Source organism: Grus americana, chromosome 14 (genome assembly GCF_028858705.1).
Source record: "Grus americana isolate bGruAme1 chromosome 14, bGruAme1.mat, whole genome shotgun sequence".
Lineage (NCBI taxonomy): Eukaryota > Metazoa > Chordata > Aves > Gruiformes > Gruidae > Grus > Grus americana.
Genome location: NC_072865.1, coordinates 20,910,263 through 20,936,616, shown reverse-complemented (window position 1 = coordinate 20,936,616; position 26,354 = coordinate 20,910,263). Strand labels below are relative to the sequence as shown.

Below are 26,354 nucleotides of genomic sequence, written 5' to 3'. Positions count from 1 at the left end.
AGAGCAGCGCTGGAGGGAAAGATCACTCTTCATCCTCAAAGGCTAAAGTTCCACAAGGATTTGGGATATGAAACGCGATCTATCTGAATGTCTTCCTCGGGGAGACAGCCCTGTCACCGGTCAGGATAAGGAAATGCAGGTAAGTTACAAAGCCGCAGTAGGAAGAATAGTTCGTCTTTGCGTATTGATGGCGTAAGCCATACCCAAATGGCATTAAGGACGGATCTGGATTTAAGATATCATTGCTATTCCCGGAAAGCCTGACTACCTTCAGGGGCGGATTTCCATATGAACGGGCGGCACTGTGGAGATCAGTCTGGCAGGAATACCAAAAGGTAGGTAGGCACAATCGTTCAATAATATTTTGAACTGTGGTCTGTGTATATGAGTTGCAGAGGTAACGGCAGAAGTTACCTCTCTCATCCTCAGTCCGGCTGCGGGAAGTGCGGCGGCGGCGGGACCGGCCAGTCTGCCTTCGGGGGCCCGGGACGGGGGGTGGTGAATGCGAGCCGGGGCGGACGGGAGCTGTGTGGGCAGCGGCGGATTTTACCCTGAAGCTTCAAGTGGTGGTCGAAAATCCTCCCGAAGCCGCGCACCCAACTTTGCCGGAGCGGGGGACAGTAACATTTATTCCAGTATCCTGCCATACTGTTACAGCAAAATCAAATGCAACCAAGACTATTGCTGCTAAGGAAGACTATTGTATAGTCCTACTCCTGTGTTAGTTAATGTTTATCCAAACAATGTACTGACGAAGATGTGTCAAGAAGTAGAAGCGCAACTGATAAATTGTTAGTTTGACCAACAACCCTTGAAGAACCATTTGGACTTGCCAAAAGTACCGGGAAACTAGGGGAAAGGTAATTTCGGCAAGGGGAATTGCGACCACCGACCCATGGACCACCTACTCAAAAGGTAAAGGCAGAGAAAAGAACTGAGTATGCGTTCTAGTTTGCATGCTAGACGAAGAAATCTAAACCAATCATTTAATAGAATATCAATGCATACGTATTAGGAAGATGAATATGTTAATGTTGTAAGTATAAATAACCACTGATTTGGAGCTTTGGTGTGCTGTCTTGGGACAGAGACCCATATCTACGCAAATATGCAATAAAATGCCTCTGCTCTGTGTGTATATTGCCATATTGCACACCGGGTAAACGAACCCCCAGTTTTGGGACAACAATACCAACGATCAAGAAGTCAAGCCCGGTTGGAGAGCACAGCTAGCGGAAAAACTCAGCCCTGTTGCATTTAAAGGAAGAATCTCGCTCTCTTCTGCTTCCTCCCAAGGCACTGGAGTCAACACGTGTGTTGACTGCTTCTTCTCTCAACTCTGCCCTCCCATGTCCCCCTCGGCTCCGAGTAGAGGCAAATGTGGAGTAGCCTGCGTTTCACAGAGTCTACTCTCCACTTTCCCCTTTCGACTCAGCGTTTCATAGCAGGGTGGTCACTTGGGCTGTCAGAGCTGGTGGGTAACGGAGTATCTCTTATGAAGGAGTTACCGCCGAACCGTTCCCTCAGAGAGATGGTGGGGGGGAAACCCAGCGACCGCGAGAAGGGGATCTGTTTCCAGGTTTCCCCTTTTCCTTCTACCCTCAATCCGTATAAGACTTGCTCAAAGCACCAGTGTGTGAATGCCCTAACTGCGGTGGCTTGGTTACAAAGCATTTCTACATATTTCTACATGCATTTTGTTGTAAGGAATTTATAGAACTGCATAGTGAACACGTGTTCGAAAAACTTCAATAAAACCTCAGGGTTTCTAATAGATAAAACCAAGTCAGGATCATCTTGGGACCCGTTCCATTAATTGAAAAATATGTTAAATATAATTTATGGCAAGACCATTTCACTAGGAAAAAGAAGTATGAAAGATTACTTTTCGGCCACTTGAAATGATAACAGGGCCTACAAATCATGATGAGTAAAAGAGACAATAAACACCAGTCCGAGAAGAATTAAAAGTTCGATGGGATTTTTCTACCTGTTTTAACCGAAGAACAAAATTCAAACCTAAAAATCAGTTGCAATTAGCGAAAAGCATTGTGTTTCAGTCAAACGGGCAGAAGGGTACTCTACGAAGAAGCTGGGGGAAAATCATATGCACTTCTAAACCAGTACAGTGAAAATACTGAGGACGAGTATTCGGCAACAAAATGAGAAAGAACTGAGATGCGTGCAGCGGAAAATAGCAAAGACGAAGCAAACCAGCGCGATTAAGTGTAAGAGGAAATTCGTGCAGAGTGCCACATGATGTCGCTCTGACCTAATAAACATGATAAAAGCGGGGAGAAGGGCGGGGAAAGACATTCCGGTGCACATATAAAACGAATGCAGAGGAGAAAAAGAGCAGCAGAGAAGAGGATGTACGGCCCCTGAGAAAGGATTACTGGGAATCGGTGACTACGATGGGCACTTGTGGACCACCACGGCAGTGTTGGGGGCTCGTTGTGCTGGTGCTGCAGGCGGCCTGGGCGCTGGGCGGCGGTCAGGTGCGGTACTCGGTGCCGGAGGAAGCCAAGGCCGGGACGGTGGTGGGGCGGCTGGCGCAGGACCTGGGCCTGGAGGCGGGCGAGCCGGAGGCGCGTCGGCTGCGTCTGGTGGCGCAGGGCCGTCGGGCGAGCGTGGAGGTGAGCGGGGCGAGCGGGGCGCTGGTGGTGAGCTCGCGGCTGGACCGGGAGGAGCTGTGCGGGAAGAGCGCGCCATGCGCCCTGCGCCTGGAGGTGCTGGTGGAGCGGCCGCTGCGCGTCTTCCACGTGGAGCTGGAGGTCACCGACATCAACGACAACGCCCCGCTCTTCCCCGCCGCACGCAAAAACCTCAGCATCGCGGAATTCACCACGCTGCCGGGGTCTCGGTTCCCGCTGGAGGGCGCGTCGGATGCGGATATCGGAGCCAACGCGCAGCTCTCCTATACACTCAGCCCCAGCGAGCACTTCTCTCTGGATGTGCAAAAAACCGAGGAGGACGGTGAGTCCTTATTCCTGGTGCTCACGAAAGCTCTGGACCGCGAGACGATGGCTGTGCACCGTTTGGTGGTGACGGCGAGTGACGGGGGCCGTCCGGCGCTGACGGGCACGGTGGAGCTGGTGATCTCGGTGCTGGATGCGAACGACAACGCGCCCCAGTTCAACCAGTCGGTGTATAAAGTGCAGCTGCCAGAAAATACGGACCGCGGCACTTTAGTGATTAGAGTAAACGCCACAGATTTGGATGAAGGGACGAACAGGAATATCTCGTATTCTCTCCAGCACTTGTTCCCTAAGGATGGAAAAGATGTTTTCGGGATCGACAGAAACAGCGGAGAGATCCGTCTTAGGGGTGACATAGACTTTGAGGATGTCGGTCTCTACCGCCTGCAGGTGGATGCAGCAGATCAGGGAAACCCCCCTTTGTCGGGTCACTGCAAGGTGGTGGTGGATGTACTGGACGTGAACGACAACGCGCCGGAGGTGTGGGTGACGTCGCTGTCGGTGCCGGTGCCGGAGGACGCGGTGGCGGGGACGGTGGTGGCGCTGCTGAGCGTGTCGGACCGGGACTCGGGGGCGAACGGGCGGGTGCGCTGCGCGGTGTGGCCGGCGTCGCCGTTCGGGCTGGTGGCGACGTTCGCGGGCTCGTACTCGCTGGTGCTGCGGGAGGCGCTGGACCGGGAGCGGGTGTCGGAGTACGAGGTGGAGGTGCGGGCGGAGGACGGCGGGTCGCCGCCGCTGCGCGCCAGCCGCGGGGTGCGTGTGCCGGTGTCGGACGTGAACGACAACGCGCCGTCGTTCGCGCAGGCCGTGTACACGGTGCTGGCGCGGGAGAACAACGCGGCGGGCGCGGAGCTGGCGCGGCTGTGGGCGCGGGACCCGGACGAGGCGGGCAACGGTCGCGTGAGCTACTCGGTGGCGGAGGGCGTCGTCGGGGGCGCGTCGTCGGGCGTGGCGCGGCGGCCGGCGTCGAGCTACGTGTCGGTGGACGCGGAGAGCGGGCGGCTGTGGGCGCTGCAGCCGTTGGACTACGAGGAGCTGCAGGTGCTGCAGTTCGAGGTGCGGGCGGTGGACGCGGGGGAGCCGCCGCTGTGCGGCAACGCCACGGTGCAGCTCTTCGTGGTGGACGAGAACGACAACGCGCCGGCGCTGCTGCCGCTTGCGGGCGGCGGTCCGGGCGTGGGGGCGCCGGTCTCGGCGGCGCCGGGGCCGGGCTCGGGGGCGCTGTGGGCGTGGGCGGCGTGGGGGGCGCCGGCGGGGCAGGTGGTGGCGAAGATCCGCGCGGTGGACGCGGACTCGGGCTACAACGCGTGGCTGCGCTACGAGCTGTGGGAGCCGCGGGGGAAGGGCCCGTTCCGCGTGGGGCTGTACAGCGGCGAGGTGAGCACGGCGCGGGCGCTGGAGGAGGCGGACGGCCCGCGGCAGCGGCTGGTGATCGTGGTGCGGGACCACGGGGAGCCGGCGCGCTCGGCCACGGCCACGCTGAGCGTGTCGCTGGTGGAGGGCGCCGAGGCGGCGCTGGCGGCCGCGGGCTCGTCGTCGTCGTCGTCGTTGTCGGGGGCGGGGCTGCGGCCGGCGGAGGGCGGTGCGTCGGCGGTGTCGGCGACGAACGTGTGGCTGGTGGTGGCCATCTGCGCGGTGTCGAGCCTGTTCCTGCTGGCGGTGGTGCTGTACGGGGCGTCGCGGTGGGCGCCGCGGGCGGCCGTGCTGTCGGGGCCCGGGCCGGCGACGCTGGTGTGCGCCAGCGAAGTGGGGAGCTGGTCGTACTCGCAGCGCCAGAGCCGGAGCCTGTGCGTGGCGGACGGCGCGGGCAAGAGCGACCTGATGGTTTTCAGCCCCAACTTCCCGCCGCCGCCGCCGCCCGGCCCCGCGGCGAAGGAGACGCAGCCGGAGCCGCCCGCTCTGCTGGACACGGTCAGTGGCCCTCCCTTCCTCGGCCCTTCCTCGGCCCTTTCTCGCCCGACGCCCCCTTCTCGGCCGCGCCCTGGGCAGGCGGTGGTGGGAGCCGGGCTCGGCCCCCGTGGGCGTGCGGGCGGTGGGTGCTTGGCGGGTGCTTAAAGGATCTGAATGGCGCCTTTGCATCTGCCTTCGCGTCCTTGCCGGGGCCGCCCTGCTCTTGCTTTGGTGAAAAAAGCACGAAAGGTATTGCCGCAGCCAGCAGCAGTTACCGTCCGCAGCGGAGGTTTGCTGCTCTGGCTGTGAGTTGTTCTGCAGTGCAATTAAATCGCTGCCGCTGTCGATGCGAGGTGCCACGACATCGGCTTCCTGCTATGTAGCATTTGCACCCGAGCCTGCACTAGGACTGCAAGACACGCAGGCTGTGGTTGTGACCGTCCCCCAGTCACTAGTTGCTGCCTTATTACCGTTGGTGACTGCTGACCGTGGTGGTCTGAGATGAGATTTCCTGTGGAAAACTCTGTCCTCGTCTTCTTTGATTCTCCTTTGCAAGATCCGTGGGGTAATTTCTCTGTTCCGGTTTGCCCAGAAGAGTCAGTATGAAATTAGGGAAGGCAATGCGGACTTTTCCTGTATTCTTTTTCTGCTTCCCCTTTCCCCCTGGTTGTGGATAGCATTGCCGTCCAGTGAAGTGTCATGAAGTACACTGTCCTGTTTTGACGTTCTCTCAATATTTGTGTCAAAACCAAAGCCAAGTAACTACACTTCCCAAACAAAACCTAAATCAAATTTTCCTACACAGTTGATGTCGTGCATTACGGTGCTGTGCTCATCACGAGTTTAGATTTTGTGTCAGAGCATGAAATCAATGCCAATGCCATTGCCATTTAGAGCTGTCCCGACATCACCTTCAGGAAGAGTATTGCTGCCAGGTCTGCCACATTTCCATCTGAGACAGCTGAAGCATTGTCAAATGTGCAGGGTCAGCTGCAGTGAGTCTGGGGAACACCGTGTATGTGATACCTGTGTGTGTTTTTTGTGATGCTCTCATTGATGGGAAGGGTCTGTAAAAGTCGGATTGAGCCTTGGGTTGGGAAGTGAAACAGTGGCATGTCACAGAGTTGAATGTGGGAGTGGCACTGAGTAGTGGCTGGCCACCTCTTGGTGTGAAGGGTGACCTTGAGCAGTGAGAAGAGTTGACTGTGGGAACTGGAAATCCTTGGCAAGACCATGGGCCCTATGGAGGCATTGTGAAAGTTTGGAAGGTGGTGTGGACTATTCCTGTGTCCTTTTCCCAATATGTTGTGATGGTATGTGGCAGTATGAAGTGTTCACAGAGAGAGTGTGATGCAAGACAGGTGTTACAAATGGGAATTTTCTTTTTCTCCTCCCCCTTCCCTGCCCATGTTATGAATTTGCATTCCTGGCTGGACAGGTGGCTTCCAGTACACTGGCCTGCGTTGAAATTGCTGAAGCATTGCAGGCCTGTGCATGTGATCCCATCTGTATGTTGTCATTGTGTATGTGATCCCATCTGTATGTTTTTTTGTGTGGTGCTCTCATTGATGGGAAGGGTCTACATAAACTGGAGTGAGCCTTGAGGTGGGAAAGGAAGCTGTGGCATGTGGCAGAGGTGAATGTGGCAGTGTCACTGAGTAGGGCTAGGCCATTTCCTGATGTGAAGGGTGACCCTGAGCAGTGGGAAGACTTGTCTGGGGGGACTGGAAGTCCTTGGGAAGACCGTGGGCCATGTCATGGGAAGACCAGCATGGGAGATGAAGTGCTTGTCTTGAGAACACATGTCTGGGAGTGGGGAACGGAGGATGCTTAGAGGAAAGCATGAGGCAAGATGGGCATGGAGTGTTCCTGCCCAAGATACCTCCTCAGGCTGCAAGTGTCTGGATTTGGAGGCCTTCTGGATCTTGAGATAGTATGTGGTGTTGAAATGGCCGCAATGTGCTTTGAGGTTATGAATATCTCGCACCAGAGACAATCCCTTGTGGTGCTGCCTGCCTGACGTAGGAAATGCGTTTCATAAGAGTTGGTGAGATGCAAACCAATGAACCTTTTGGTCCTTGTTGGGAAAGGTGTTGTGGGAGAGTAGCGCTTCAATCTGCTGTCTTTATGTTGTGGTGGGCATCTACAGGAGCTTCCACAGCCTGTGATCCTCCTCAAGCAGGATTTGTAAGGGGAGGTGAGGAGGAGGGTGTGGCCTTTGGATGCTCCACTTCCCCTACTTATGCACAGCTGTCCTGACACCATCTGTACAAATAGATGTGTAACGTTTCAAATGTTATCAGAGGTCCCCGATGTGTAACATTTCCATGTGAGATAGCTGAAGCCTTGCAAAACAGGAAGGATGAACTAGAGAGATTGTACTGAACAGTGTGTATATAATGCCATCTGTATGGGTTTTTTTCATGGTGTTCTCATTGATGGGAACAGTTGTGGACTTGGGTTCCTGGCCAGAGAAGCGGTGTGACATATGCTGGTCTTTCTGATTTCTTTCAATGTTTGCATCAGCAGCCACATGCTTACAGAAGCCCCAAGAATCCTTCATTTCAAATAACAAAGAACCCCAACGAACCAACCCAAAACCCCTGATATCAAATCCCCAAAGCCACATTCTCCTGCAGCATCGATATCACCCATTAGATTGGGTGCTTGTCAACGTTTAGGTTGTTCTTTCACAGCATGAAATCTATGCCATTGCCTTTTAAACACCTTCAGAAAGAGTAGAGAGTCTGCTGGACACAATCCATATATACCATCCCTATGGTTTTTCGTGGTGCTCTTATCGATGGGAAGGGTCTGCAAAAGCTGGAGTGAGCCCTGAGGTGGGAAAGGAAGCCATAGCATGTTGCAGAGGTGAATGTGGCAGTGGCACTGAGTAGGGCCTGGCCATTTCCTGATGTGAAGGGTTTGGTTTGGAGTCCGCCTGGATCTTGAGATAGTGTGTGGTGTGGTATTGGAATGCCCACAATGTCTTTTGAAGTTATGACTGTCTCACACCAAAGACAGTCCCTTACGCTGCTGACTGCCTGACGTAGGCGATGTGTTGGTAAGAGGGCATGAAATGCAGACTGTGGAATACTGTTGGATGAACATTTTCCCTCTTGTTTTGGGAAAGTTGTTGTGGGAGGGTAGCACTTCCCTCCTGCTGTGCTTGTGTAGTGTTGGGCATGTATAGCAGCTTTCCACAGCTGTTGATCTTGCCGTGATGGATCCTTGTTCATCCTCAGGCAGGATTTTTAAGGGCACATGAGGAGCTGGGTAGAGGTCGGTGTAATCTTTTTGCTCTTGTCTTCCCCTACTCGTGCACTTGCAGAGTCAGCCTCGGTAGAGATGGTGTTGTCACGCACGGCTCATTGTGATATTTGGGCGTATGCACCAAACTTTGCACAGCAGCCCAGCTCTGGTGTTCTGTCGTAGATATTCTCTCAGCCAGTTGAGACTGTGAGTGCAACTGCACTTCAGCATTTGGTGTGGTTCTGTCCAAGAATAGGATTTGTGTGAACTGGGATCAGAGCTCTCACAAGTCTAGTCACAGATTCTTTAACAACTCCATTTGCTGAAAAGGCGCAAAGCATCCAGGCATCTGAGAGGACTCTAAGAGTCACACAGAGTGGGTTTGTAGCGCTCCATACATTCTTTTTGATAATCATAGAATCATAGAATGGTTTGGATTGGAAGGGACCTTAAAGATCATCTAGTTCCAACCTGCCTGCTGCGGGCAGGGACACCCTCCACTAGACCACGTTGCCCAAAGCCCCATCCAACCTGGTCTTAAACACTTCCAGGGATGGGGCATCCACAACCCCTCTGGGCAACCTGTTCCAGTACCTCACCACTCTAAGAGTAAAGAATTTCTTTCTAACATCTAATCTAAATTGACCCTCCTTCAGCTTAAACCCATTCCCCCTTGTCCTGTCACTACACTCCCTGATAAACAGTCCCTCACCATCTTTCCTGTAGGCCCCCTTCAGGTACTGGTAAGCCGCAATTAGATCTCCCTGGAGCTGCCTTTTCTCCAGGCTGAACAATCCCAACTCTCTCAGCCTGTCCTCACAGGAGAGGTGCTCCATCCCTCTGCTCAGCTTCGTGGCCCTCCTCTGGACTCTCTCCAACAGCTTGATGTCTCTCCTGTACTGGGGCCCCCAGAGCTGGACACAGTACTCCAAGGTGGGGTCTCACAAGAGCAGAGTAGAGGGGCAGGATCGCCTCCCTCGACGTGCTGGTCACGCCTCTTGTGATGCAGCCCAGGACACGGTTGGCTTTCTGGGCTGCAAGCGCACACTGCCGGCTCATGTTGAGCTTCTCATCAATCAATACCCCCAAGTCCTTCTCCTCGGGGCTGCTTTCAATCCATTCCTCACCCGGCCTATAGTCATGCTTGGTGTTGTGCCGACCCACGTGCAGGACCTTGCACTTGGCCTTGTTGAACTTCATGCAGTTTGCACGGGCCCACCTCTCCAGCCTGTCCAGGTCCCTCTGAATGGCATCCCTTCCCCCCAGCGTGTCGACCACACCACACAGCTTGGTGTCATCGGCAAACTTGCTGAGGGTGCACTCGATCCCATTGTCCATGTCGCCGTCAAAGATGTTGAACAGTGCCGGTCCCAGTACCGACCCCTGAGGAACGCCACTCGTCACCATTCTCCCCTTGGACGTTGAACCGTTGACCACAACTCTTTGAGTGCGACCATCCAGCCAATTCCTTATCCACCGAGTGGTCCATCCATTGAATCCATGTCTCTCCAATTTAGAGACAAGGATGTCGTGCGGGACAGTGTCAAATGCCTTGCACAAGTCCAGGTAGATGACGTCAGTTTCCCTTCCCTTATCCACCGACGCTGTAACCCCATCATAGAAGGCCACCAAATTTGTCAGGCACGATTTGCCCTTAGTGAAGCTGTGTTGGCTGTCACCAGTCACCTCCTTATTTTCCATGTGCCTGAGCCTAGTCTCCAGGAGGGTCTGCTCCATAATCTTGCCAGGCACAGAGGTGAGACTGACCGGCCTATAGTTCCCTGGGTCTTCCTTTTTACCCTTCTTAAAAATGGGGCTTATGTTCCCCCTCTTCCAGTCAGCGGGAAACTTTGCCGGACTGCCAGGACTTCTCAAATATGATGGCGAGTGGCCTGGCCACTTCATCCGCCAGTTCCCTCAAGACCCGCAGATGCATCTCATCAGGTCCCATGGACTTGTGCACCTTCAGGTTCCTTAGATATTCTTGAACCTGATCTTCTCCTACAGTGGGCGGTTCTGCATGCTCCCAGTCCCTGCCTTGTGCGACCTGGGCAGTGTGGCTCAAGCATTTGCCAGTGAAGACTGAGGCAAAGAAGTGATTGAGTACCTCAGCCTTCTCCATATCCTGGGTAACCGGGTCACCCGTTTCATTCTGGAGGGGACCCACATTTTCCCTCGTCCTCCTTTTCTCACTGACATACCTACAGAAGCTTTTCTTGTTGTCCTTGACATCCCTGGCCAGACTAATTTCTATCAGGGCTTTGGCTTTCCTAACCTGCTTCCTGGCTGCTCAGACAGTTTCTCTGTATTCTTCCCAGGCTACCTCCTCTCGCTTCCACCTTCTGTAGGGTTCCTTTTTTTGTTTGACTTTTTCATGAGGGAAGGCGAGGATGTGGAAAGGCCTGGGTCACACTCAGAGAGGGGTTTAGAGCTGGGTGTCGTGGTTTTACCCCAGCCGGCAGCTGAGCACCATGCAGCCAGCCACTCGCTCACTCCCCCGCATCGGGATGGGGGAGAGAATTGGAAAAGTTAAAGTGAGGAAACTCGTGGGTTGAGATAAAGACAGTTTCCTAGGTAAAGCAAAAGCCACGCGCACCAGCAAAGTAAAGCAAGGAATTCATTCACCACTTCCCATTGGCAGGCAGGTGTTCAGCCATCTCCAGGAAAGCAGGGGTCTGTCACGCGTAATGGTTACTTGGGAAGACAAACGGCATCACTCTGTGAACACTGCCGCTCCCCCTTTTCTCTTTCCCCAAGCTCCTTATAAACTGAGCATGACGTCATATGGTATGGAATATCCCTTTGGTCAGTTTGGGTCACCCGTCCCGTCTGTGTCTCCTCCCAACTTCTTGTGCACCCTGAGCCATCCCGCTGGCAGGGCAGTGCGAGAAGCAGAAAAGGCCTTGGCTCTGTGTAAGCACCGCTCAAGCATAGGTCCATATAACAAAACCATCTCTATATTATCAGTGCTGTTTCCAGCACAAATCCAAACCATATCCCCATACTAGCCACTATGAAGAAAATTAACCCTCTCAGCTGAAACCAGGACACTGGGGCATGGTCTCGTGGTGGAGCAATGTCTGGGTATTGTGGCGGTGCTGGTGCTGAGTGGCACTGAGTAGGGCCTGGGCATGCATCATGGGGTGGGTGGCCTTGAGCAGGGGAGAATCTTGCCTGAGGGAAATGGAGATGCTGGGTAGAACACAGTCTGTGTCATTGGGGAGGAAACGGAGAATGTCTGCTTTGCCGGAGATCTCATTTCCCATTGCATAAAACAGAGCATGCCAGCAGCAAACCTTGAGAAGAGTCCAAACATGCAGTGCTGCTGGCCTGGGATCCTGTCAGGACCTCCAGAAGTTCTGCGTATCCTTGCACCCCTGTGTCTGTGGTATTCCTGCGAGATGTGATGACATCTGTCATACTTGCTTGTAATCACTTTTTTTTTTTGATCTGGAATGTTGTTGGTCTAACAGGAGGTTTTCCAAATTTGGATCATGCTGCCAGCCTTCTCTCCTTGGTTATCGCTCTGCTCATCTGCCTTGCTAGGGAGGGGAAGAAGTGCTCTCCATCTTGGAGATGTTGTCAAACCTGGCGTTTCCATATGGTGGGATTTTTCTTCTCTTCTCTTTGCAAAAACTCACACCCCTTTGGTTTTTCTTCTCTCACATTGGCAATGTGTTGGTGTGTTGGGTTTGCGTGGCAGGGTTTTGGTAGCGGGGGGGCTACAGGGGTGGCTTCTGTGAGAAGCTGCTAGAAGCTCCCCCTGTGTCTGACAGAGCCAATGCCAGCCGGCTCCAAGATGGGCCCGCCGCTGGCCAAGGCCAAGCCAATCAGCGCCTCTGTGATAACATATTTAAGAAGTAGAAAAACACTTAGAGAGGGAGAGCTTTTGCAGCCGGAGAGAGGAGTGAGAAGATGTAAGAAACTCTGCAGACACCAAGGTCAGTGCAGATGGAGGGGGAGGAGGAGCTCCAGGCGCCGGAGCAGAGATCCCCCTGCAGCCCGTGGTGAAGGCCATGGTGAAGCAGGCTGTCCCCCTGCAGCCCATGGAGGAAGGATGAGGGGGTGTAGCGATTCCACCTGCAGCCCGTGGAGGACCCCACGCCGGAGCAGGTGGAGGCACCTGAAGGAGGCTGTGGCCCGTGGGAAGCCCACGCTGGAGCAAGTTCCAGGCCGGACCGGTGGACCCGTGAAGAGGGGAGCCCACGCCAGGGCAGGTTTGCTGGCAGGACTTGTGACCCCGTGGGGGACCCCACGCTGGAGCAGTTTGCTCCTGAAGGTCTGCACCCCGTGAGAGGGACTCCATGCTGGAGCAGGGGAACGATGAGAGGAGTCCTCCCCCTGAGGATGAAGAAGCGGCAGAAACACCGTGAGATGAACTGACCGTAACCCCCCTTCCCCGTCCCCCTGTGCCGCTGAGGGGGGGGAAGGTTGAAGCCGGGAGTGAAGTTGAGCCCGGGAAGATGGGAGGGGTGGGGGGAAGTGTTTTAAGAGTTGATTTTATTTTCTCATTCCTCTACTCTGTTTTGCCTAGTAATAAATTAGATGAATTCCCTCTCTAAGTTTGGTCTGTTTTGCTCGTGCCGATAATTAGTGAGTGATCTCTCCCTGTCCTTATCTTGACCTGCAAGCATTTCGTTATACCTTTTCTCCCCTGTTTAGTGAATGAGGGGAGTGAGAGAGCAGCTCTGGTGGGCACCTGGCCCCCAGCCAGGCTCAACCCACCACAGTTGGTAATATTGGATGTGATGCAGACCGCTGAATTTTGGCAGCTGTCAGGTGGCAGAGATTCAGGTGGTTTGCCATCAGTGTGGGGGGACGCATTTTCCACTCTCCTGAGCTGAGCTTGATGTTGAGAGAATGCCCTTAGCTTTCATGTCTCCCTCTCGCTTCCCTTGTGAGAGAAGTGTGTAAGGGAGCGGGGTGCACTCTCCAGCGTTTTCAAGGCTTTGGCAGAACATGAGTAATTTTTTTCTTTTGTGTCCAGCTCCCCCAGCAATCTCTTATGACATTAAGTGAAATCATCCTTTGAACCAGTTCTCCTGTCCTGACGTTTTTTTTTATTACTTTGATTAAGCAATGAGTGATGCTACAGGGAAGTGACTCATACCTAAAGAGGATGTATTTTGAGAAACAGATGCACTTTTACTCCTGTTTAGTTGTGGTATCTTCGTGTTGGATGATTCGAAGGTTGCCTGGCTTGTAGTGACTGTAGCTTTGGACAAGCAAAGCACCATTGCCTGCTCTTGTTCCTTTCCTGCTGCTTCCAGGCCCAGTGTGATCAGGCAGCAAGAAGCACGGGTGGTGGAGGGACTGCAGTGCATTTCATGGAGTGAATGTGTTGGGAGGCAAGGGGATGTTCTCAGTGAAAATGTCACGGTGTTAGCTTCATGGCTTTTGTTTAGCTGCATGATGGGTGGATCCTGCTGGTGAGGAGAGGTGTTCCATGGGGATTAATGCTCATGGGTGCCGAGGTTCTTGGTGTGTTGTTGTGTCAGAGCATGCCTGCCTGAAAGGGAAAGCAAGAGCTTGACATTCATTGTGGAGGTGGAAAATGAGGCCAGAAGAATTAAGATATATGCTTGGGAGCTGTGGTTGCCTCGTGCTTCTTTAGCCTTCATGGATTATTGTGCTGCTCTGTTTTGGGTTTAAGCTCCCAAAGGAAAGACTCCCTTGTGTTGTTTGGAGTCATTGGAGCCTGTTTGCAGAGATGTCCAAGTACCTGATTCTTGGGCTTTTGTTTCCGAGGGTGGTGGATTTTGTACTGATGCAGCAGAGCTGTTGTTTGCCATATGATCACCTTGCTCTGTTACTTGCTGGGCCCTTGAGTGGAATGGAGGCTGAAGAGTGAAGGAGGCCTCCTTCCTGAAGGGATGAGAAGTTGCATGTGCATGGATGGGAGGAAAGCAGGAAGGTTGTTCCCTGTCTAGAGGGATGGAAGGTAGAAGGGAAGAGGAATGAGAGCTCTTGCCAAAGGGCATGTCTGTACTCCGTGGCGAGTGTGGTGGTGACCTTTTAAAAACCTTTTGGTAACGGGAAAATGAATGGAAGATAGAAGGATGTAAGTCGAAAACAATGGGAGGCAGGAATAAGGTGGGAGAAAACAAAATAACAACAACAAAGAAACAAACAAACAAAGGAGAGAGGAAGGAAGAGCAAAAGGCAGAAAGAAGGGAAGGAATCCATGCAAGCAAGAAGGAAGGAAACAAGAAAGAAAGAAAGAAGATTCACCGAGGTTATCCCTACATGCTGAATGGAGTTGAGGACCTCGGCATCCTTGGTCCTCAGGGACACTATGTAAGGATTGATGAAATGCAAGTGAGGAAGAGGAACGAGAGCTCTTGCCTGAGGGTATTTCCATGTTTCATGGCGAGTGTGCTGTAGACATTTAAAAACATTTTGGCAAAGGAAAAAAAGAAGAGGACAGACAAGGATGGAAACAGAAGAGGAGGGGAGGCAAAGATAGGGCAGGGCATGAAAGAAAAAAGGAATAGATGGAAAAGGAAAAGGGGGGAGAGGAAGGAAGAGAGAAAAGAAGAGAAAGGAAGAAGGAAAGAGAAATATGGAGCAAAAGAAAGAAGGAAAGGACGGAATCTATGCCACTAAGAAGGAAGCAAGGAGGGAAGAACGAAAAAGAGGAAGAAAGGAGAGAAAGGAAGGAAGAGATGATAGAGGAGATTACCAGTATGCCCTGACAGTATCTTGACACAATGACAGGAGTGGAGGACCTCGGCATCCTCTGTACACAGGGATGCTGAGTAAGGCTTGTGGAAAAGTGGTGAGGAAGAGGAGTGAGAGCTCTTGCCAGAGAGAACGTGCATGCTTCATTACGAGTGTGCAGTAGATATTTCAAAAACGTTGTGGTTAAGAAGAACAAGAAAAGAAGAGGCAACACGGCTCGGCTGTGTTTCTATAAATGAAAAAGGTGAGGATGCAAACATGAAGTGGGCAGAGGAAGGCAGGCAGGAAGGACGGAAAAGAAAGCGTAGAGAGAAAAGGAGATAGAGGAAGAAGTGTACGGCAGAAAGAAAAAGAATGGGAGAAGGGAAGGAAGAAGACAAGGAAAGAATTTATGGAAGTAAAAAGAAAGAAATTAAGAAAGAAGAGACGATAGAGGACACGGACCGACGTTATGTCTGGACGCTGAGCGGAGCTGGTCCCTAACAGCCTCGCCCTTGGTTAGAGTCCCGCGCTCCGGCGCTGATGCCCCGTAATTAGCGCCGATGGCTCCGTCTTTGATGGTGTCCGCCGCGGGGCCGGAGGCGACTGGGGAGCTGCGAGCGGGGGGAAAGAAGCGAGAAGGGTGGAAAGAGAAGGGCAAGGGGAGTAAAGAATGGGGCACGTCAGGGCAAGAAGGGAAAGGAGAAGGAACAGAAGGAAGAAGAAAGAGGAGGAGGAGGAAAGAGAAGAAAACAAAGCAAGAAGAAGGAAGAGAAGACAGTAGAAAAAGAGAAGAGAAAAAAGCAAGTGAAATGAAGAAAGAAGAAGGACGACGAAAAGGGAGGAAGAAGGGAAGGAATCTATGAAACCCAAAGCAAGGAAGGAATGAAAAAGACATAAGGAGTGGGGAGGGGAAGAGGAAAATAAAGAAGGCCAAGAAAGAGTGGAAGGGAAGGAGGAGACGGGAGAGGAGACGAGCAGGACGGGTGCGGAGGCGCGGTGGACGGTGGGGAGCGTGTGAGCCGGCGGAGCAGCACACGGTGTCGCTGCAGGCTCAGAAACGGCGGTGATTGTCTCCGCGGCTCCGCCCCGGTGCGGCGGAGAGCCCGGCTGTGAGCGCGGGGGGGCGGCGCGGCGCGGCGCGGGGCGGGGCGGTCAGTTGAGCGGGTGCGTGCGTGCGGCGGCGGGGAGCCGTGCGGGGCCCGGGCGGGTGTCGGCGGCGGCGGCGGCGATGGGCGTGTGTTGGGGGCCCGTGTTGCGGGTGCTGGTGCTGCAGGCGGCCTGGGCGCTGGGCGGCGGTCAGGTGCGGTACTCGGTGCCGGAGGAAGCCAAGGCCGGGACGGTGGTGGGGCGGCTGGCGCAGGACCTGGGCCTGGAGGCGGGCGAGCCGGAGGCGCGTCGGCTGCGTCTGGTGGCGCAGGGCCGTCGGGCGAGCGTGGAGGTGAGCGGGGCGAGCGGGGCGCTGGTGGTGAGCTCGCGGCTGGACCGGGAGGAGCTGTGCGGGAAGAGCGCGCCGTGCGCCCTGCGCCTGGAGGTGCTGGTGGAGCGGCCGCTGCGCGTCTTCCACGTGGAGCTGGAGGTCACCGACATCAACGACAACGCCCCGCTCTTCCCCGCCGCACGCAAAAACCTCAGTTTATCGGAGAACTCTCCTCCCGGGTCTCGGTTCCCGCTGGAGGGCGCGTCGGATGCGGATATCGGAGCCAACGCGCAGCTCTCCTATACACTCAGCCCCAGCGAGCACTTCTCTCTGGATGTGCAAAAAACCGAGGAGGACGGTGAGTCCTTATTCCTGGTGCTCACGAAAGCTCTGGACCGCGAGACGATGGCTGTGCACCGTTTGGTGGTGACGGCGAGTGACGGGGGCCGTCCGGCGCTGACGGGCACGGTGGAGCTGGTGATCTCGGTGCTGGATGCGAACGACAACGCGCCCCAGTTCAACCAGTCGGTGTATAAAGTGCAGCTGCCAGAAAATACGGACCGCGGCACTTTAGTGATTAGAGTAAACGCCACAGATTTGGATGAAGGGACGAACAGGAATATCTCGTATTCTCTCCAGCACTTGTTCCCTAAGGATGGAAAAGATGTTTTCGGGATCGACAGAAACAGCGGAGAGATCCGTCTTAGGGGTGACATAGACTTTGAGGATGTCGGTCTCTACCGCCTGCAGGTGGATGCAGCAGATCAGGGAAACCCCCCTTTGTCGGGTCACTGCAAGGTGGTGGTGGATGTACTGGACGTGAACGACAACGCGCCGGAGGTGTGGGTGACGTCGCTGTCGGTGCCGGTGCCGGAGGACGCGGTGGCGGGGACGGTGGTGGCGCTGCTGAGCGTGTCGGACCGGGACTCGGGGGCGAACGGGCGGGTGCGCTGCGCGGTGTGGCCGGCGTCGCCGTTCGGGCTGGTGGCGACGTTCGCGGGCTCGTACTCGCTGGTGCTGCGGGAGGCGCTGGACCGGGAGCGGGTGTCGGAGTACGAGGTGGAGGTGCGGGCGGAGGACGGCGGGTCGCCGCCGCTGCGCGCCAGCCGCGGGGTGCGTGTGCCGGTGTCGGACGTGAACGACAACGCGCCGTCGTTCGCGCAGGCCGTGTACACGGTGCTGGCGCGGGAGAACAACGCGGCGGGCGCGGAGCTGGCGCGGCTGTGGGCGCGGGACCCGGACGAGGCGGGCAACGGTCGCGTGAGCTACTCGGTGGCGGAGGGCGTCGTCGGGGGCGCGTCGTCGGGCGTGGCGCGGCGGCCGGCGTCGAGCTACGTGTCGGTGGACGCGGAGAGCGGGCGGCTGTGGGCGCTGCAGCCGTTGGACTACGAGGAGCTGCAGGTGCTGCAGTTCGAGGTGCGGGCGGTGGACGCGGGGGAGCCGCCGCTGTGCGGCAACGCCACGGTGCAGCTCTTCGTGGTGGACGAGAACGACAACGCGCCGGCGCTGCTGCCGCTTGCGGGCGGCGGTCCGGGCGTGGGGGCGCCGGTCTCGGCGGCGCCGGGGCCGGGCTCGGGGGCGCTGTGGGCGTGGGCGGCGTGGGGGGCGCCGGCGGGGCAGGTGGTGGCGAAGATCCGCGCGGTGGACGCGGACTCGGGCTACAACGCGTGGCTGCGCTACGAGCTGTGGGAGCCGCGGGGGAAGGGCCCGTTCCGCGTGGGGCTGTACAGCGGCGAGGTGAGCACGGCGCGGGCGCTGGAGGAGGCGGACGGCCCGCGGCAGCGGCTGGTGATCGTGGTGCGGGACCACGGGGAGCCGGCGCGCTCGGCCACGGCCACGCTGAGCGTGTCGCTGGTGGAGGGCGCCGAGGCGGCGCTGGCGGCCGCGGGCTCGTCGTCGTCGTTGTCGGGGGCGGGGCTGCGGCCGGCGGAGGGCGGCGCGTCGTCGGCGTCGGCGACGAACGTGTGGCTGGTGGTGGCCATCTGCGCGGTGTCGAGCCTGTTCCTGCTGGCGGTGGTGCTGTACGGGGCGTCGCGGTGGGCGCCGCGGGCGGCCGTGCTGTCGGGGCCCGGGCCGGCGACGCTGGTGTGCGCCAGCGAAGTGGGGAGCTGGTCGTACTCGCAGCGCCAGAGCCGGAGCCTGTGCGTGGCGGACGGCGCGGGCAAGAGCGACCTGATGGTTTTCAGCCCCAACTTCCCGCCGCCGCCGCCCGGCCCCGCGGCGAAGGAGACGCAGCCGGAGCCGCCCGCTCTGCTGGACACGGTCAGTGGCCCTCCCTTCCTCGGCCCTTCCTCGGCCCTTCCTCGCCCGACGCCCCCTTCTCGGCCGCGCCCTGGGCAGGCGGTGGTGGGAGCCGGGCTCGGCCCCCGTGGGCGTGCGGGCGGTGGGTGCTTGGCGGGTGCTTAAGGATCTGAATGGCGCCTTTGCATCTGCCTTCGCGTCCTTGCCGGGGCCGCCCTGCTCTTGCTTTGGTGAAAAAAGCACGAAAGGTATTGCCGCAGCCAGCAGCAGTTACCGTCCGCAGCGGAGGTTTGCTGCTCTGGCTGTGAGTTGTTCTGCAGTGCAATTAAATCGCTGCCGCTGTCGATGCGAGGTGCCACGACATCGGCTTCCTGCTATGTAGCATTTGCACCCGAGCCTGCACTAGGACTGCAAGACACGCAGGCTGTGGTTGTGACCGTCCCCCAGTCACTAGTTGCTGCCTTATTACCGTTGGTGACTGCTGACCGTGGTGGTCTGAGATGAGATTTCCTGTGGAAAACTCTGTCCTCGTCTTCTTTGATTCTCCTTTGCAAGATCCGTGGGGTAATTTCTCTGTTCCGGTTTGCCCAGAAGAGTCAGTATGAAATTAGGGAAGGCAATGCGGACTTTTCCTGTATTCTTTTTCTGCTTCCCCTTTCCCCCTGGTTGTGGATAGCATTGCCGTCCAGTGAAGTGTCATGAAGTACACTGTCCTGTTTTGACGTTCTCTCAATATTTGTGTCAAAACCAAAGCCAAGTAACTACACTTCCCAAACAAAACCTAAATCAAATTTTCCTACACAGTTGATGTCGTGCATTACGGTGCTGTGCTCATCACGAGTTTAGATTTTGTGTCAGAGCATGAAATCAATGCCAATGCCATTGCCATTTAGAGCTGTCCCGACATCACCTTCAGGAAGAGTATTGCTGCCAGGTCTGCCACATTTCCATCTGAGACAGCTGAAGCATTGTCAAATGTGCAGGGTCAGCTGCAGTGAGTCTGGGGAACACCGTGTATGTGATACCTGTGTGTGTTTTTTGTGATGCTCTCATTGATGGGAAGGGTCTGTAAAAGTCGGATTGAGCCTTGGGTTGGGAAGTGAAACAGTGGCATGTCACAGAGTTGAATGTGGGAGTGGCACTGAGTAGTGGCTGGCCACCTCTTGGTGTGAAGGGTGACCTTGAGCAGTGAGAAGAGTTGACTGTGGGAACTGGAAATCCTTGGCAAGACCATGGGCCCTATGGAGGCATTGTGAAAGTTTGGAAGGTGGTGTGGACTATTCCTGTGTCCTTTTCCCAATATGTTGTGATGGTATGTGGCAGTATGAAGTGTTCACAGAGAGAGTGTGATGCAAGACAGGTGTTACAAATGGGAATTTTCTTTTTCTCCTCCCCCTTCCCTGCCCATGTTATGAATTTGCATTCCTGGCTGGACAGGTGGCTTCCAGTACACTGGCCTGCGTTGAAATTGCTGAAGCATTGCAGGCCTGTGCATGTGATCCCATCTGTATGTTGTCATTGTGTATGTGATCCCATCTGTATGTTTTTTTGTGTGGTGCTCTCATTGATGGGAAGGGTCTACATAAACTGGAGTGAGCCTTGAGGTGGGAAAGGAAGCTGTGGCATGTGGCAGAGGTGAATGTGGCAGTGTCACTGAGTAGGGCTAGGCCATTTCCTGATGTGAAGGGTGACCCTGAGCAGTGGGAAGACTTGTCTGGGGGGACTGGAAGTCCTTGGGAAGACCGTGGGCCATGTCATGGGAAGACCAGCATGGGAGATGAAGTGCTTGTCTTGAGAACACATGTCTGGGAGTGGGGAACGGAGGATGCTTAGAGGAAAGCATGAGGCAAGATGGGCATGGAGTGTTCCTGCCCAAGATACCTCCTCAGGCTGCAAGTGTCTGGATTTGGAGGCCTTCTGGATCTTGAGATAGTATGTGGTGTTGAAATGGCCGCAATGTGCTTTGAGGTTATGAATATCTCGCACCAGAGACAATCCCTTGTGGTGCTGCCTGCCTGACGTAGGAAATGCGTTTCATAAGAGTTGGTGAGATGCAAACCAATGAACCTTTTGGTCCTTGTTGGGAAAGGTGTTGTGGGAGAGTAGCGCTTCAATCTGCTGTCTTTATGTTGTGGTGGGCATCTACAGGAGCTTCCACAGCCTGTGATCCTCCTCAAGCAGGATTTGTAAGGGGAGGTGAGGAGGAGGGTGTGGCCTTTGGATGCTCCACTTCCCCTACTTATGCACAGCTGTCCTGACACCATCTGTACAAATAGATGTGTAACGTTTCAAATGTTATCAGAGGTCCCCGATGTGTAACATTTCCATGTGAGATAGCTGAAGCCTTGCAAAACAGGAAGGATGAACTAGAGAGATTGTACTGAACAGTGTGTATATAATGCCATCTGTATGGGTTTTTTTCATGGTGTTCTCATTGATGGGAACAGTTGTGGACTTGGGTTCCTGGCCAGAGAAGCGGTGTGACATATGCTGGTCTTTCTGATTTCTTTCAATGTTTGCATCAGCAGCCACATGCTTACAGAAGCCCCAAGAATCCTTCATTTCAAATAACAAAGAACCCCAACGAACCAACCCAAAACCCCTGATATCAAATCCCCAAAGCCACATTCTCCTGCAGCATCGATATCACCCATTAGATTGGGTGCTTGTCAACGTTTAGGTTGTTCTTTCACAGCATGAAATCTATGCCATTGCCTTTTAAACACCTTCAGAAAGAGTAGAGAGTCTGCTGGACACAATCCATATATACCATCCCTATGGTTTTTCGTGGTGCTCTTATCGATGGGAAGGGTCTGCAAAAGCTGGAGTGAGCCCTGAGGTGGGAAAGGAAGCCATAGCATGTTGCAGAGGTGAATGTGGCAGTGGCACTGAGTAGGGCCTGGCCATTTCCTGATGTGAAGGGTTTGGTTTGGAGTCCGCCTGGATCTTGAGATAGTGTGTGGTGTGGTATTGGAATGCCCACAATGTCTTTTGAAGTTATGACTGTCTCACACCAAAGACAGTCCCTTACGCTGCTGACTGCCTGACGTAGGCGATGTGTTGGTAAGAGGGCATGAAATGCAGACTGTGGAATACTGTTGGATGAACATTTTCCCTCTTGTTTTGGGAAAGTTGTTGTGGGAGGGTAGCACTTCCCTCCTGCTGTGCTTGTGTAGTGTTGGGCATGTATAGCAGCTTTCCACAGCTGTTGATCTTGCCGTGATGGATCCTTGTTCATCCTCAGGCAGGATTTTTAAGGGCACATGAGGAGCTGGGTAGAGGTCGGTGTAATCTTTTTGCTCTTGTCTTCCCCTACTCGTGCACTTGCAGAGTCAGCCTCGGTAGAGATGGTGTTGTCACGCACGGCTCATTGTGATATTTGGGCGTATGCACCAAACTTTGCACAGCAGCCCAGCTCTGGTGTTCTGTCGTAGATATTCTCTCAGCCAGTTGAGACTGTGAGTGCAACTGCACTTCAGCATTTGGTGTGGTTCTGTCCAAGAATAGGATTTGTGTGAACTGGGATCAGAGCTCTCACAAGTCTAGTCACAGATTCTTTAACAACTCCATTTGCTGAAAAGGCGCAAAGCATCCAGGCATCTGAGAGGACTCTAAGAGTCACACAGAGTGGGTTTGTAGCGCTCCATACATTCTTTTTGATAATCATAGAATCATAGAATGGTTTGGATTGGAAGGGACCTTAAAGATCATCTAGTTCCAACCTGCCTGCTGCGGGCAGGGACACCCTCCACTAGACCACGTTGCCCAAAGCCCCATCCAACCTGGTCTTAAACACTTCCAGGGATGGGGCATCCACAACCCCTCTGGGCAACCTGTTCCAGTACCTCACCACTCTAAGAGTAAAGAATTTCTTTCTAACATCTAATCTAAATTGACCCTCCTTCAGCTTAAACCCATTCCCCCTTGTCCTGTCACTACACTCCCTGATAAACAGTCCCTCACCATCTTTCCTGTAGGCCCCCTTCAGGTACTGGTAAGCCGCAATTAGATCTCCCTGGAGCTGCCTTTTCTCCAGGCTGAACAATCCCAACTCTCTCAGCCTGTCCTCACAGGAGAGGTGCTCCATCCCTCTGCTCAGCTTCGTGGCCCTCCTCTGGACTCTCTCCAACAGCTTGATGTCTCTCCTGTACTGGGGCCCCCAGAGCTGGACACAGTACTCCAAGGTGGGGTCTCACAAGAGCAGAGTAGAGGGGCAGGATCGCCTCCCTCGACGTGCTGGTCACGCCTCTTGTGATGCAGCCCAGGACACGGTTGGCTTTCTGGGCTGCAAGCGCACACTGCCGGCTCATGTTGAGCTTCTCATCAATCAATACCCCCAAGTCCTTCTCCTCGGGGCTGCTTTCAATCCATTCCTCACCCGGCCTATAGTCATGCTTGGTGTTGTGCCGACCCACGTGCAGGACCTTGCACTTGGCCTTGTTGAACTTCATGCAGTTTGCACGGGCCCACCTCTCCAGCCTGTCCAGGTCCCTCTGAATGGCATCCCTTCCCCCCAGCGTGTCGACCACACCACACAGCTTGGTGTCATCGGCAAACTTGCTGAGGGTGCACTCGATCCCATTGTCCATGTCGCCGTCAAAGATGTTGAACAGTGCCGGTCCCAGTACCGACCCCTGAGGAACGCCACTCGTCACCATTCTCCCCTTGGACGTTGAACCGTTGACCACAACTCTTTGAGTGCGACCATCCAGCCAATTCCTTATCCACCGAGTGGTCCATCCATTGAATCCATGTCTCTCCAATTTAGAGACAAGGATGTCGTGCGGGACAGTGTCAAATGCCTTGCACAAGTCCAGGTAGATGACGTCAGTTTCCCTTCCCTTATCCACCGACGCTGTAACCCCATCATAGAAGGCCACCAAATTTGTCAGGCACGATTTGCCCTTAGTGAAGCTGTGTTGGCTGTCACCAGTCACCTCCTTATTTTCCATGTGCCTGAGCCTAGTCTCCAGGAGGGTCTGCTCCATAATCTTGCCAGGCACAGAGGTGAGACTGACCGGCCTATAGTTCCCTGGGTCTTCCTTTTTACCCTTCTTAAAAATGGGGCTTATGTTCCCCCTCTTCCAGTCAGCGGGAAACTTTGCCGGACTGCCAGGACTTCTCAAATATGATGGCGAGTGGCCTGGCCACTTCATCCGCCAGTTCCCTCAAGACCCGCAGATGCATCTCATCAGGTCCCATGGACTTGTGCACCTTCAGGTTCCTTAGATATTCTTGAACCTGATCTTCTCCTACAGTGGGCGGTTCTGCATGCTCCCAGTCCCTGCCTTGTGCGACCTGGGCAGTGTGGCTCAAGCATTTGCCAGTGAAGACTGAGGCAAAGAAGTGATTGAGTACCTCAGCCTTCTCCATATCCTGGGTAACCGGGTCACCCGTTTCATTCTGGAGGGGACCCACATTTTCCCTCGTCCTCCTTTTCTCACTGACATACCTACAGAAGCTTTTCTTGTTGTCCTTGACATCCCTGGCCAGACTAATTTCTATCAGGGCTTTGGCTTTCCTAACCTGCTTCCTGGCTGCTCAGACAGTTTCTCTGTATTCTTCCCAGGCTACCTCCTCTCGCTTCCACCTTCTGTAGGGTTCCTTTTTTTGTTTGACTTTTTCATGAGGGAAGGCGAGGATGTGGAAAGGCCTGGGTCACACTCAGAGAGGGGTTTAGAGCTGGGTGTCGTGGTTTTACCCCAGCCGGCAGCTGAGCACCATGCAGCCAGCCACTCGCTCACTCCCCCGCATCGGGATGGGGGAGAGAATTGGAAAAGTTAAAGTGAGGAAACTCGTGGGTTGAGATAAAGACAGTTTCCTAGGTAAAGCAAAAGCCACGCGCACCAGCAAAGTAAAGCAAGGAATTCATTCACCACTTCCCATTGGCAGGCAGGTGTTCAGCCATCTCCAGGAAAGCAGGGGTCTGTCACGCGTAATGGTTACTTGGGAAGACAAACGGCATCACTCTGTGAACACTGCCGCTCCCCCTTTTCTCTTTCCCCAAGCTCCTTATAAACTGAGCATGACGTCATATGGTATGGAATATCCCTTTGGTCAGTTTGGGTCACCCGTCCCGTCTGTGTCTCCTCCCAACTTCTTGTGCACCCTGAGCCATCCCGCTGGCAGGGCAGTGCGAGAAGCAGAAAAGGCCTTGGCTCTGTGTAAGCACCGCTCAAGCATAGGTCCATATAACAAAACCATCTCTATATTATCAGTGCTGTTTCCAGCACAAATCCAAACCATATCCCCATACTAGCCACTATGAAGAAAATTAACCCTCTCAGCTGAAACCAGGACACTGGGGCATGGTCTCGTGGTGGAGCAATGTCTGGGTATTGTGGCGGTGCTGGTGCTGAGTGGCACTGAGTAGGGCCTGGGCATGCATCATGGGGTGGGTGGCCTTGAGCAGGGGAGAATCTTGCCTGAGGGAAATGGAGATGCTGGGTAGAACACAGTCTGTGTCATTGGGGAGGAAACGGAGAATGTCTGCTTTGCCGGAGATCTCATTTCCCATTGCATAAAACAGAGCATGCCAGCAGCAAACCTTGAGAAGAGTCCAAACATGCAGTGCTGCTGGCCTGGGATCCTGTCAGGACCTCCAGAAGTTCTGCGTATCCTTGCACCCCTGTGTCTGTGGTATTCCTGCGAGATGTGATGACATCTGTCATACTTGCTTGTAATCACTTTTTTTTTTTGATCTGGAATGTTGTTGGTCTAACAGGAGGTTTTCCAAATTTGGATCATGCTGCCAGCCTTCTCTCCTTGGTTATCGCTCTGCTCATCTGCCTTGCTAGGGAGGGGAAGAAGTGCTCTCCATCTTGGAGATGTTGTCAAACCTGGCGTTTCCATATGGTGGGATTTTTCTTCTCTTCTCTTTGCAAAAACTCACACCCCTTTGGTTTTTCTTCTCTCACATTGGCAATGTGTTGGTGTGTTGGGTTTGCGTGGCAGGGTTTTGGTAGCGGGGGGGCTACAGGGGTGGCTTCTGTGAGAAGCTGCTAGAAGCTCCCCCTGTGTCTGACAGAGCCAATGCCAGCCGGCTCCAAGATGGGCCCGCCGCTGGCCAAGGCCAAGCCAATCAGCGCCTCTGTGATAACATATTTAAGAAGTAGAAAAACACTTAGAGAGGGAGAGCTTTTGCAGCCGGAGAGAGGAGTGAGAAGATGTAAGAAACTCTGCAGACACCAAGGTCAGTGCAGATGGAGGGGGAGGAGGAGCTCCAGGCGCCGGAGCAGAGATCCCCCTGCAGCCCGTGGTGAAGGCCATGGTGAAGCAGGCTGTCCCCCTGCAGCCCATGGAGGAAGGATGAGGGGGTGTAGCGATTCCACCTGCAGCCCGTGGAGGACCCCACGCCGGAGCAGGTGGAGGCACCTGAAGGAGGCTGTGGCCCGTGGGAAGCCCACGCTGGAGCAAGTTCCAGGCCGGACCGGTGGACCCGTGAAGAGGGGAGCCCACGCCAGGGCAGGTTTGCTGGCAGGACTTGTGACCCCGTGGGGGACCCCACGCTGGAGCAGTTTGCTCCTGAAGGTCTGCACCCCGTGAGAGGGACTCCATGCTGGAGCAGGGGAACGATGAGAGGAGTCCTCCCCCTGAGGATGAAGAAGCGGCAGAAACACCGTGAGATGAACTGACCGTAACCCCCATTCCCCGTCCCCCTGTGCCGCTGAGGGGGGGGAAGGTTGAAGCCGGGAGTGAAGTTGAGCCCGGGAAGATGGGAGGGGTGGGGGGAAGTGTTTTAAGAGTTGATTTTATTTTCTCATTCCTCTACTCTGTTTTGCCTAGTAATAAATTAGATGAATTCCCTCTCTAAGTTTGGTCTGTTTTGCTCGTGCCGATAATTAGTGAGTGATCTCTCCCTGTCCTTATCTTGACCTGCAAGCATTTCGTTATACCTTTTCTCCCCTGTTTAG

General features: G+C 54.6%; 2 protein-coding genes across 2 annotated transcripts; both read left to right on the top strand.

Moving 5' to 3' along the window:
* Nucleotides 1-2,399: 2,399 nt before the first annotated feature.
* LOC129213005 (protocadherin alpha-6-like) lies at nt 2,400-5,033 on the top strand. Its single transcript, XM_054842277.1, has one exon. It carries the CDS (start codon nt 2,415-2,417, stop codon nt 5,031-5,033), a length of 2,619 nt encoding a protein of 872 aa, XP_054698252.1. The 5' UTR covers nt 2,400-2,414.
* A 10,958-nt stretch (nt 5,034-15,991) lies between these two features.
* On the top strand, nt 15,992-19,046 carry LOC129213004 (protocadherin alpha-6-like). The gene is given in 4 exon segments (XM_054842276.1): nt 15,992-18,489; nt 18,492-18,575; nt 18,578-18,689; nt 19,033-19,046. Coding segments are annotated over 4 exon segments (2,688 nt in total). The 5' UTR covers nt 15,992-16,011.
* The last annotated feature ends 7,308 nt before the right edge of the window (nt 19,047-26,354 follow it).